Source organism: Amblyomma maculatum, chromosome 7 (genome assembly GCF_055883805.1).
Source record: "Amblyomma maculatum isolate TAMU_Amacu chromosome 7, ASM5588380v1, whole genome shotgun sequence".
Classification (NCBI taxonomy): domain Eukaryota; kingdom Metazoa; phylum Arthropoda; class Arachnida; order Ixodida; family Ixodidae; genus Amblyomma; species Amblyomma maculatum.
The window spans coordinates 6,931,008-6,944,096 of NC_139350.1; the positions used below are offsets into that span (position 1 = coordinate 6,931,008).

At 45.3% G+C, this 13,089-nt stretch overlaps 1 protein-coding gene across 1 annotated transcript in view; it reads right to left on the reverse strand.

Annotated features, from left to right (window-relative positions):
• Positions 1 to 265: 265 nt before the first annotated feature.
• The window catches only part of LOC146182667 (alpha-amylase-like), an 81,706-nt gene continuing 68,882 nt past the window's right edge, over positions 266 to 13,089 (reverse strand). The window contains exons 7-9 of the mRNA XM_084609574.1: positions 8,764 to 8,960; positions 6,341 to 6,656; positions 266 to 371 (exon numbers count right to left, since the gene is read on the reverse strand). Coding sequence (XP_084465700.1) covers positions 309 to 371; positions 6,341 to 6,656; positions 8,764 to 8,960 — 576 coding nt within the window. The 3' untranslated portion in view covers positions 266 to 308. The remainder of the gene's footprint in view (positions 372 to 6,340; positions 6,657 to 8,763; positions 8,961 to 13,089) is intronic.

Here is a 13,089-nt window from a genome sequence, read left to right on the forward strand (position 1 = left end):
ATGGGAGAGAAGAAAAAACTGACTGAAAATATAGAAATATTACATCAGTTTGTGCTTGACCGCATATTGTTTTTGTGATGTACAGTAAAATTCAAATAAGTTGGGAAACTGCACACAGGCCCGCCATAAATATGTCGATGCAGTATACTAATACGATCGTAAGATTGATAAACAACGTTAACACAAAACCAGCCCGATTACTTTCTTGACAGTATTATATCGCATTTTCTCGAACCGAAAAACAAATTATACAAGCATTTCCGGTGGAAATTTTGCCCTCTTTATTCAAATTGTGTGGATAGCACCGGCTACTCATTGCTCTGCCTTGTTTCGTTGACACTTCTTCCGTCGGGCAGGTCCGAAATTCGAGACTGGAAGTAAAATGGCGAAAATAATCAGTGAAGGCAATTCTTGCAGCGTCTTCTCTAAGAGACTAGTCGCCAAGAGCGGGTGTGCACTCCTTTAATTTACTCCGCACGTTTTTTCGCGAAGAACATAGTGGAAATCAAAGCTCCTTGTTCGATTCTATATCTGTACTGGAGAATAAAAATTTTCCATGTGTTTTACCGTGCCGGTTGTTACAACAAAACTTTCGGGGCAATACGTGTTAGCCGTCGTCATCGGAAAAAAATTTCATAGAACTTGCTTTTGGCAGAGTAGGTTCATTCGTAGTATATTTAAAGGCTTAATGAATAGCACGAACACATATGTAGACAAACGGCATTTTGACCCTTTTTCTATCCACGAGTCAGCCCGTTCTTTGCTCCTTTATTGTTCAAGAAGGTAACAGGAGTAGTAATCATCATCATTCTTAGTGTAGATCAAATGCTAGTTCTATATTTTTCCAACTAAGCCACTAATTGGTCAGCCGCGGAACATTATCACAGTAACTTTCCTGACTACCGCCACCTGCCGTTGTTAACCGCAGCGAGCATCAGTTATCTCGCCTGCATAGTTGCACAGCCCGAGCCTTTTTTATTTCGACTGAACAACTCGCGCTTGTACCGTCGAGGAACTCTCAACCAGAGGGTGGCTGTCACAGGAGCCAGCCGTACGGTGGTTAGTTATGGCAGAAGGCTGTTTATGAGAAAGGAGAAAAGTGTAACAGCAGGGCGGATACGGTTAAGGTGGTTTTAGAAGATGGAGAGCCTCACCCACCACGTGGCAACACTGTAAGGAAAAGGGAGAGGGTATGGCGAGAGCGGAGCGATGTGATACGGTAGGCATGCAGCGATTGCTGCAAACCGCGCCCCCCGAGGAGAAACTCAGCGGCTCTGGCGCCGAGCGCCTGGCGCAGTGGATTTGAACATGCGTGCTCTGCATATCGTTCTCAAATTCTCAGCTGGCGGTTCTCGAAATCGGACAAGCTTCCTGGAGTCCAACATATTGTTACGTGCAATGCACTGGCTTAACAGTGTGGTTGTTGAAACTGGACAGCTTAGAAAGCTCCGCGTGAAAAGCAGCTGTCAAACGGCATTCTAAAATAACATTAACGAACTGCGGACCATTGCAGATAACTGCGCACACAATACCCCGGCTGCTTCCGCCATCTGCTAGCGAGCTTCCATGTTTCTACACACAACCATGTTTAGACCAGTCAGTGGCCTGACAGGTTCGTTTTCAAGGCGAAAACTTGGCTAAGGGCATTCAGCTTTTTCAACCCAGCCCCCTGCACGACATGACAGAGGAAACTAGACTGCAGTGGGAGTCAAGTAGCAGCGCCGACTTACAGAACAGCCCGACGTCAAACGACACGCGACCAAGCAAGCAAACATTTAATTCTAAAGAACACATGTGACATAACGACAGCCTTTTGTAGTTGATTTAAGAACACACGAAATGCATCTGTGATGAAACCTACACTAAAATAATTTGATAACTAATTTCTTTTGACGGCTATTGAAGGGATCGATCTGTTTTTGTCGTTCATGCAGAGCATCCCAAGCTGTCAAGTTTTAACGGCCTTATAGCTTATAGCTGCTAGAGTGCCTTTTAAGGATGTGGCCTGCTTCTCAACACGAACCCATCATGACTTTTTAAGAAGGCATCTTCGAAAATTACGTTGCATATTTGCCACAATTCTCTTAAACGCCCACGCTAAGAGTGAACGAATGGCTGCTCCTCGAGTAAATATCTCTGCCCCGTGGAGCAGAAAGTCGGCGAGAAGCCGCAGGCAGGGTCACAGTTTTGAGGGGCGTGCCACTTCTCCAGAATGCCAGGAGAACTATGCAAGAAGGGCCCAAGTTAATCTATGAACCAAGCATTTACAGACCAGAACTTCTAGAACATGTGAAAAGCGTATCTTCCGGCGCCTCTGAAGCGAAGATAATTGGGAATGGCGTCGACTGTCTCGTGCGGACTGCAGATGGGTGCGGTTAAGGACTGCGACCACGATCAAACAGGGATGCAGCCACCTTTCACCACCTAATCAAGTGCACGGAGTGATCCAGTCGAAAGCTGTGGAGCTGAGCATGCGAAGAGGAGTTTGGCCGCTTAACGAGTCGGCTGGCGGATGGACGGGAACAGATGGGCACGTTCCCGGTACTCTGCGGCCGCGCGGGCATTTATTCCCTTCCCAGGTGGCCTGGTGGGAGAAGACTGCTCTCGGTTGCGATTCGCCCTCTACGTGACGACGGTGCGCGTCAGCTTTTTTCATGCAGGCGTGCATCCAGAGCATTGGCCACCGTCACGCCATGGGCGCTTGTGCCACAAGCTTCATCGTCACAAGGATTTCTTCTTCACCATCAGTCCGAACCCTTTCGGGGGGGGGGGGGGGAAGGACGTGTCATCGAGAGCGAGTGCGGGCAAGTGCGCGACACTGAAGTGAACAGAACAGTCCCGTGACTACTGGCCCGCCCTTCACCTATAGGGAACCTGGGTAATACGGACGATATTAAACTCGGGGTGTGTCCTGCCGATGGTGAGTTCTTTTTTCCCCCGTCTAAAATCAGTCATCTTCGTCCTCCAACTTCGTACCCCTTCACTCGTCTGCACTTATCTCCTATATAGAGGTGTCATTGTTTTGACCGAGGATCGTCAAGCGCACCCTAACCCCCTATCTAACAGGGCCAAGAGAAAAGCCGCACATTAAGACAGCAAGGGCGAGCCTACGACGCAATGCTACCGAACTCCAGGCTGCCAAAAAAGAGAGTTTGGTCCTGATGCCACAATCACTCTCCAAAGACAAAGACCAAGCAGCCTTGATCAAGAGACTTAAGGTACGTAAGCTTCGAACCAAGGAACAAATCAACTCCGGTGTAGGTAATAAGCAGCTCTGCCTCAAGAATGTGAAAAATGAGACATTAAAATAAAAAGGTAGTTTTTTTCGGATAAAACCCATTATGTAAAATGTCCCCTGTGGACACCTGTTTCAGAAAGAGGCACATAGCATCAGCAAGAATCAATAACTCGAGCTCCCACCGAAGATCATTTTCAACTAAAAAGGTCTAGAGAAGCCATCACTGCTTTTCAAGTCCTCGACTCTGCCACTTTGGCGTTCACAATAGATGTCGAAGATACGTATTACTCTGTTTCGCAAGGAAGCCTTCTAGAAGCTGTTCGGGAGAGTATTGCTTGCACAGATGAAATAGGCTTCTAGAATTCCTCCAAGATCAGCGCCGCCAACTTCATCGCCTTGCTCGAATACTGCCTGAGTTCGATAGCAATATATTCCGAAGGAAAATTTTAGGGGAGAAAATTGGCATGCATAGGTTTTGCAGTCACACCTTCCCTCAGTGATATCCTCCTCTCTGCCATGGACAGCCAGATCAAGAGGTGGCTGACAAGGACGGTAACACTCAAAATTCTGAAATATTTTTACGGCTACCTATATTTCTAGAATAGATGCTCCGTCAGGATGCACTATTGAAGACTTGGCACCCGAGATAGTCAATTTGTTCACCACTAAATCTAAGGGCATGAAGTTCACCTGAAAATTCCCTCATAGAAACTATCCGATTCTTGGATCCAGAGATGGCCTTTGTCCAATATTATTGCAATATCTGCTATAAAAGTACAATCCCCATGCGAAAAAAACTGTCTTCCGCATGAAAGCGCCCACTCGAATCTCCGAGAGCGCGGAATCGTAGCCGGACTTCTGCGAGCCGCGCTCGACAAAAGTTGCGGCACCTTATAATAACAGCTTCTGAAACCAGATCGCCAGTCTTGAGAAAGCAGGTTACCCCAACGCCGTTATCAGCAGTGTCACAGTGAGTCTTCTACAAAAAGTAAAATAAAATAAACAAGAAGACTTCGAGCCTCTCAGCAACTAAGAAGCCCATGAAGGTCATTCCACACTTCAACAAAATTTCCCAAAAATTGAAGAAAATAGGTTTCAAAAATTACTTAAAGATCCTTTGCTCCAATCTCAGTAGCCCGTCTAGCATCAGCTTGGTTCTTTCCAGAAATCGGGTGCAGCGTGAAAAAAAAAAACAGACAATAGAAGCGCTAAATCTAATGCGCCGCCAACATTGTGTTTAGCATCCCTCTGACTTGTGGATGCCTCCACATAGGACAAAACGGAAGGGGCTTTAACGACAAACCACATGAGCGTAAGCGGATGATGCTGAACAACGCAAGACGCCAGAGCCCACTGGAAATCACAAATGCAAACCTGCATGCAGAGTACCACAATTCTGCCACAGGTCACAACTATGCTTCAGAAACAAATATTTGAGGTCTTGCTTATAGTAAACTGTTGACCAATGCACAAGCTATGCCTCGGTTTTGCTTCTGAACAAATAAATGGCATTCTTAGATGGGCTTGTGTCGATTTGATGTCACTCACTTTCGTGTCACCACAAAAACTCGTGTCTTTTTTCAGTTTACCTGACCTTCCTTGAGGGTAACACACTGCTTTGCTTCGCCGTTATTTACCCTGTTGACAAGCCGTTTTTGGTTTGTGCAATGTATTGTTTTATGTTTTTGAGGATTGGTTTAATGCTTCGACCGGTTTCCTGGTTTATATTGTTTTTCATTTATTTGCTTATTTTTTATTTCTTGGCACTGCTATCGCTAAGATATGTTTTAAAGTCCCCTTCTTTCATCGCTCACCTCATGTTTCACCATCCTTGTTAATTGTGCTGGTGATTGGTTTCAGATTAGACTTGATATCTGGCTGCACACTTCGCCGCGGCTTATTCACATGAGTTGCGCACGTGCATGAACCTTTCGCACTTGTGATAGCCTTGTACGGTATAAATGCAGCTGCCTTCTCTAAATAAACCAGTAAGAAGTTGCGCTTTGTGCATGTCATATGTGCTTCTTCGTTTTTACTTGCTTTCAGTGCGCAAGCACGTAGTTTATTATGAGCACACAGTGAAACAAAAACTTAATGTCTTGTTTCTGTGAGTAACGTATGCTCCCGTCCGGTACCGGCGACAAGAGGTGACTACCACGCGCAGGCATCACGTAGCTTTCAAAACAGTTCGCCCTTGAAATGTTGTTCATGCTTTGGTAGCCTGCTCTAGGGTGCACTCGGTGTTTCTATACGAATAGATATCCCAGGTACAATATAGATCATATAAATGCCTTTAAAATATTAGTTTACATGCATTCTTATGAAGCGCCATTACACTGTGGACACAGAAGCGGCCACTCCAAAGTTCGATGTGCACGGAGCCTACTGACTCTGTGACTAGCCAATCTGCAGTTTCTGCACCCACTTCTGTCTTCTCTTCGGCCAGTGTGCAACCAATGAAATGATAGTGTCCCACTGTTCTGCATCGTTAACGCACACAAAGGCGTGCAATGGTGATGAAACGCAATATTGTTTGACAAGATTGTCCTTAGCTGATACTGGAGAATGCTTGCTATGCAGCGCTAGCGCCAGCAGCAGGAAGCGAGCGAATTTATTGAGCCATCACCGGGATGGTAGTGCGGCTACAGTGTGGCATTTATGACATGGAAATTGCCAATTTGAAAACGCCATTTTGACAACGTCTGAATGCGCTGATGAAGCACTCGCAAAGAAGCATACCAACATCTGCCGATCCTTCCTAGACGCCCTTGGCGCCGCCGCACCGGGGCGACGATTTCACGAAAATATGTCTCGTGTCCCCATCTTTGTATCAGCCATGCAAGGTATCCTCACATCCGAAGAGATCTCTAACGTCCTTACCAGCTCACGTTTGCTGAAAGGGAGGAACTACTGGTTACCATATGCACACAAGCGTCGGCGTATGGCTACCAAGCCAGCTATTCAGTTTTCACGGAAAAGCAAGTTTTTATAAGGTGGCTTCTTTCAGTCGCCATACGGGCGCGCCTGTGTGAACGCTTATCAGTAATTACTCCCCTATTACAAATATTTACCATCTATAGGGGGATTCCCTTAGACACTTACCTCGGAGAGAAAAGCAATCACTGGATGCTTATTTTTTTTGCTCACTCCGATCCTCGTTTCCCCATTCACCTCGACGATGACCAAATCGCCCGTGCACTGGTCGCCGACTTTATCGCCAGACACGATGTCGCAGTATACTCCCGGCTGCATGCCAGTTTGCACTCTGTTGCTCTGGGCTTGGTCCTTGATGGCGATGAACATGAACCCGAGTTTGTCCCGAGTGAACGCCACATTTTGATTATCCGTCCAAAAGTGTTTCAGCGGTGCCGAGCCAACGAAACGCCTGAACTGCAACAGCTTGGGAATCAACGGTGATCTGGAACAACAAGAAAACTAAGGTGAATATTGCCTGCAATCTGCGCAGACCTCATGTCGAACACAATGTCGAGGTTTTCCAAAGAGGTCGGCAATGGCTGCACGGTATGCAGCGTGCTTAACACAAAAAATTCTGCAAGAACCTGTCCTTGCGGCGTCATTCCTCGCTACTGTTTGTCTTTGCGAGCACACAGGTGTAAGGTGGTGTCTCCGCGAGCATGTTGAAGGCGCAGATTGTTCGGTTGGTTCTTACTACGCTTTCAATGTTCCGGAACATACGCTGCCTTCGTATTGCGACGACCTTCCGTATGACCTAAAATCCTGACGACTTCATATTTCGCCTCACTCACAGCTGCATCCACCGTTGCATTCTACCGTGAGATTGTACGCTTAAGAGCATTTCCATTCTCGGCTCCTGAATATAACTGATCCTAAGGTCCCAGAGCGCGATGGCGAATATGATGCACGCCGCTTTTGCACTCTGTATTTACAAAGTGCTCAACTGCTTTAGTGTGTCGTTGCCTATAAGCCAGCTTCCACGTCTTTATTTGTGGTAGGCATGTCGAGACCCCACAGCTTAGTAGCGTGAATAGCACGACCTCCCTAATGAGCGTCAAAGAAGGCTAAACAGCCAAGGGCCAGCGAGGCGCACTCAGCCCGCACTCTCAGAAAAGAGAAAGCAAGAAGGTGGCATCGACTACCGTTGCTAACTTTATGTATATTTAATTGTTAATCCCTCGCAAAATCCTCGCTTAGATATTTTGAAGGCGGTGAAAGGTGCCATAATTGAGAAAAGGGCGCCTGTTCATAATTGGACGTGCTATAGTCGGATACAGCTCAAACAAGAAGCAGCAAATGCCTCTCGCTGTTTCTCACTCGGTCCTTGTTGTATTCGCACAGTTTTGAAAAATGAAGGATTTACACCAACTATCCCGCCAGAAGACACTTCTCAAAGGAGGTCCTTCAGCCAATAGCGTTGACCAATTTGGCGCAAAGCCTGAGTTGGATTAAAGCGCACTGATTCCCTCAAGTTAGTCAAGCCCCCCGCGCTAGCATGTTTGAGGGGCTAACGCACGGCGACGCGATAATCGGTCAACGTCATTTGAAGGCATGTGTCGCTTTGATTTTGAGTTACATCCAAAGTTGTAACAACGTGGTTTACCAAGCATACAGGGTACAGGTTCGTGAGAGTGCATATTCGAAATGGGGCTGGATGGTTTGAGCGCTCTTGCTTCCTTTGTTGTGTGAGAATGCAATCATATTATTGTTATATGAATATGAATAGCAAGGTCAAGCAGCCGCGATTACTGCATATATACACACGTTGAACAATAGTAATTTATTTACTGTGGAAGATATACCACCGGCTGCATAACGCCTCCAGTAGCTGACTCTCAAAGAACACGACAGTGAGAACTGCTTGGTCGCTCCTGTTTTTCTCGGACTGACCTGGACTCTGTCTGACCACAAGACGTGCTGATTAAGTGTCGCGACGTAACATCTCTTTCTGATGACCTTTCTTACAGCTAAAAAATTGTCGAGTTCTACAATGAGCAACTTCATTGTTCCCTCAAATTTGATGGAGGAATAACGCTTTTAGTGCAAAATCACCCAAGGCGCGTTCAGGTGACTTAAGTCTCCGATATACTCTACTGAGATGTACTAAGCGTAACGCTAGATCTGAATTGTTGAATTGTTAGCGTTCTCGCATTTCTAACACAAAGCACTGCCTTTCCGTTTTAGCCAAGCCTCGAAACATATGCCTGTTCTGTAGGACGTGTCTTTAATCCCAGTTTCGAAACTGCCTGGCTCACACAACCCTGGACTCCATAGGACTTTTCTTCCAGAGCACGTCGTTAGGCATGTTAATAAAGAACCCAAAGAAGTTGCACTCAATAATCTCAGAAGTTGACAAAACAATTTTCTTTATAATGATCATACGAGCCAATTTTGCTCGCTAAATTCCCCTCTGGTCTGAATGCCGATCACTTCTCCTCCGTCTTTGCAGTAAGCGATTCTCAGACTTGATAGTTTCTCCGATGTCGCCACTGGTCTTACATTGTTGGCACTTGAGAGCGTAAACTCAAGGTTTCGGCCCTAATGCTCACCTATGCTCACATTCCCATCCATTGAGGCAGGTGCCATTGGCATCTAGTGCCACGGGTAAGACATCCCGGCAGCTGCGAACCGGTGGACCGGCTTCAACGCTTAGGTCCGCGTCCTCCGTCGTCAGCGGATCCCAACGGTAGCTGCTCATGATTCGGGGAGTGCCGTGCGGCCAGCCCAGCATGATGGCGGTCGCCGCCTGCAACGCGGCAATATTTAGTAGCATTTTCATCGAAATAGTTTGCGGTGGCACATTCGCTGCCGCAAGCAATTATCGAGCGTGCCGTTACCTAGTTCCCGATACACGCGCCCTGGCCTTTTTACGTAGCGAGTACGTTGCAGATACGTACGGTCAATAAATGCCTTGTTTCACTTCCATCTTGTGGCGTCCAATTCAGCAAGCCGAGCTATGTTGCGGAAGTCAGTTCCATGGTGTAAGAAGAATATACCTTTACACAGTCGTCTGGCATCCTCCGTCACCATCAGTAAAAAGAACGAAAGGCATCGAGATCATTTTCATTTTTTTTTAGGTGGATGTAGTATTAAAAATTGTTGCTGCTCAGAATTACCTAGTGAAATGCAGAGTGATAATTTCGAGCATTCCCTGTTTCCAAGTGTCATTGCACCAGGACTCGTTCCTTCTGCAGTTAGCAAGCTATCAAAGATGCAGAGATCGTTCATTCCGTGACTAAACATTTCTTTACTGAAGACGAAAATTCGTACTTTCTTTCATTGCAGCAGGCTGCAAAATCTCTGACTTTACATCTCTGTAACAGCTTTTCTTTTAGGGTTCGCTGAGGGTCAAAAAAGGCCGACGTATTTAGCAAGTACTGCTCCTCTCTCCTTCAAGCAAGGACGAGGAATGCAAGTCGCCACCCATGATCACGAGAAAATTTGATAATAACCTATTTTCAAGTTTTATTTAATACCTTATGCACATTTAATGAGGCCACATGAAAGGAACACACAAATGAGTTTCATGAAACTTTGGCTGAACAGTTCTGTGACGTCACACTCCTCATAGCTGACCAGGTTGCATCGTGGCGTCGCACGGCATATGTAGTTTATGTGTCTGACGTTACGCTAAATGTTCAAGCAGAACGCGAGGAAGTGAAGCAAATGGGCGATAAAAAATTGCTTAGTTAGTGGAAAGAGTGGGTCGAACTTTGGTCCCCGCAAAACGAGATCCACACCAGCAAAACACATGCGTTCACTAGCGATAGACGCAGGTAAAGAGCTAGGAAAGCAATGCACGTCAAGAGGATGGTGCATGTGTGGTGGATTCTTAGCACCTGGCACAGCACCAGATTCGAGAATGTAAAAAGTGAATAAGCGATATGGAAAGCTGTTGCCTGAAGCGACGCGTGCGAAACGGTAATGCTACTTATAGCGTTAACGTCTCACTGGGATTTATCAATAGGCATAAAGAAACTTGTGTAGGCTCATCATGACTTCCATACATGCACCAATAGAAATTCCCAGAAGAGATCCACATCGTATTACGCGAATCAGAAAAAAAGAAAGAAATTATAATGTCGGCTAGGCTGCCTATATAGTGAAACTTCAAGCCTCCAAATTGTTATCAAAGTGACCGGGACCGCGCATTGGAAGTTGCTGCTGCAGCAGCGATAAACGCTTCACCGAAGGCGACAATGCAATTTTCAATGAGCGCAGCAAACGTAAAGACGCGACATAGCTTGCACTTAAGGGTTCAATAAAAAAGCCATGGCTTAAATAGCTTTTCCTCGGTCTGTTAAGCGCGAAGTCAATTTAGTTACAGCTGCTGGAGTGGCCTTGACACCAGAACGAGTTCTGGTAGCGTGGGTCGACGCAATTAAAAAGCGGTGCCGCGCGCGCTATCGCTAGCGAGAAAACCTAAAAAGATTGCCTGACGAGGGATGCTCGCAATAAACAGTGTGGCTGTCAGTATAGAAAGCCGTCATAGAATACGCTTTTTCTGCAGTGCGGTTTATTCGTACCTCACCTACGCCGACGAGGTAGTCTGTAGTAGGATGCTTTCATGTCCGGGAACACAGACGTCCACAGCATCATCACATTAATAGGCGGAACGGTACAACATCGCACCCATAAAGTTAACTGGTTATCTTTGAGGTGACCGCTCAAAGGGGTTAAATGGTTGCGCATAATTTTACCGCGACAGCGTTTAAGGGGTACTTCATTAAATTTCAGGCCCTATAATTTTATGCTGCAATGAAACCTGGCTCTCCTAAGTGACTACAAAAAATATGTTCGATGAGCGGTATCATGATTAAAAAAATTAATAGTAAGTGCAGTAAGCGCTCGTGGTCAATACATACCTGTAGCTAAGTACCTCAAAACGTGAGCTTCACATCTGCACCCAGATAACTTCCACCATGTGCCGGGTATTAGGAATCACTGCTGCTTATAAGGAACGCACAAAGATTTTACCCAAAAATTTGGCTACCACCGACGCATATGACACCCAGTCTGCTGAAAAGACACTGCTTTACTTATGGAGACATGAGGTGTGAGGAGATCAAAACGATACGGTGGGCAGCAGTGCATGTGTGTGAAGACAGATTCGAAGAAGGCATTGATTATGTTCGCAATAACTGCGTCGTCTCTGATGGCCTTGGCTGAAATGGTTATCGCAGAAACATACCACATTTTTTTCCTACAGAAATACCGCCCATGCGTCTGGACGTAATTATCCATAATAGTCTGCCACGTAAAAGAAAAGAAGTGAGGTTTACCAATGCTTTCTGTAAGTATTAAGAAGGTTCAAAATGACCCCCTTCTTTTCTTCACGGCATCGTTCGAAATGGCGTTTTAAACGAATGATGTCGCGGGTAATCAAAGGATATTGCCGTTTAATATGTTTTTTTTTTCTGTAATATAGTACCGATCTCCACGAGACGTAACAATGTTTTAGACCGTTCCCAGCGTATATCAACTTCCGTCAACGGACTGATGTGCAAGTAAGAGGTTTTCCAAAGATGCTAAACTGCTTGAACAGAAACGCGACTGTAGCCTTTGATAGAGAGATGGGGATGTTTGGTATATATTCGATACCCGGAAATTTGACATGAGGGTACTTGCATCTTATGGTCTGAGATACCATTTTAATAGGGAAGTATGCCATTGTAATGAACTACTAACAAATGCTAGTCCAACAGAAGTCGTCAATAAGCAAAAGCCCGTGTGTCATCCGAAACCAACGGATATAAAGAGGAGCCCAATATGGTCAAAAGTAAAGCCTCAGCGCTATGCATCTCTATTTCATTGCGAGACTGATTAAACCAGTCATGCCCGTCAGACTATAGTCCCCTCTGATACTTCTATTCAAGCGAGAATTAGTATATCTGTTTTGAGAGATAAGCAATAATAGTTTCAAGATATTCAGGAGGAGAGTATCTTGAAGCTAGCTATGATTGACTTTCATGGTGATCGATATATTAAGGTTAGTAATTTTACTGCAATAGCCACGCCTCTACATTTCGACTATCTCTCTTGACGAAAGAGGGAATCATGCACATTGGCATGAGGCCACGTTTCCATGAGAACCAGTGCCCGAAGATTATAATAAAAAATGAGGGTTTCCAGTTGCTGAAGTTTATAAAGAGCACTTCATACATTAAGCGAGATATTTCTCAGTTTGTTTACTCGCTTTCTGCCATCTGGTTTTCTTCGCGAACGGGAATGCGAGCAAGGTTTGAACGCTCCGCGTTCTGTTGCCCAGGTATGCATAACACTATTGCCTCTCATTGTTCGTTCCGAAGCTGTTCTAAACAAAGCACTTGCCGGCAACTTCCAATGTATCAAAATTTATTTGTACGCATGAAGGCGTATATTTCAGCAGCAGAAATTTAAGCTCTCCTGCGAACATCCCGAGCCCGCATACCCTGAAAGGGACCCATCAATCACTTTCGGTTCCTTTAACCTTGTGGATTTATGCTAGAATATTTGCTCTTTCCGTGAATTTAAATTGGCTTAAAATAATCGGGCGAGGTTTTTGGTCGCAACAAACCCGTGAAAACAATTCAATTAGTTAATTATAAGTTCAAACTTGGCCTTGAATTCGTTTTTTGTTTTCGACTCTTTCATCCAGTAATTTGAAATCCTCATCAGCTGGGTTATTCGCTTGTTCCACTTTTTACGAGGTTATTATGGCGACTTGCATTTTCGACGTCGTCAACCTTTCTTCCCCAGTTTTGTATTAATTTATTCGCCTAAATGACATAATATCATACTCTGCCAGCTTCTCATATTTCTGTAGTCAACCAGTTTTTTTATTTCATTTCTTGTTTGGACATTCGCTGGTGAGCCCCATTTGCTCAAAAATCGCG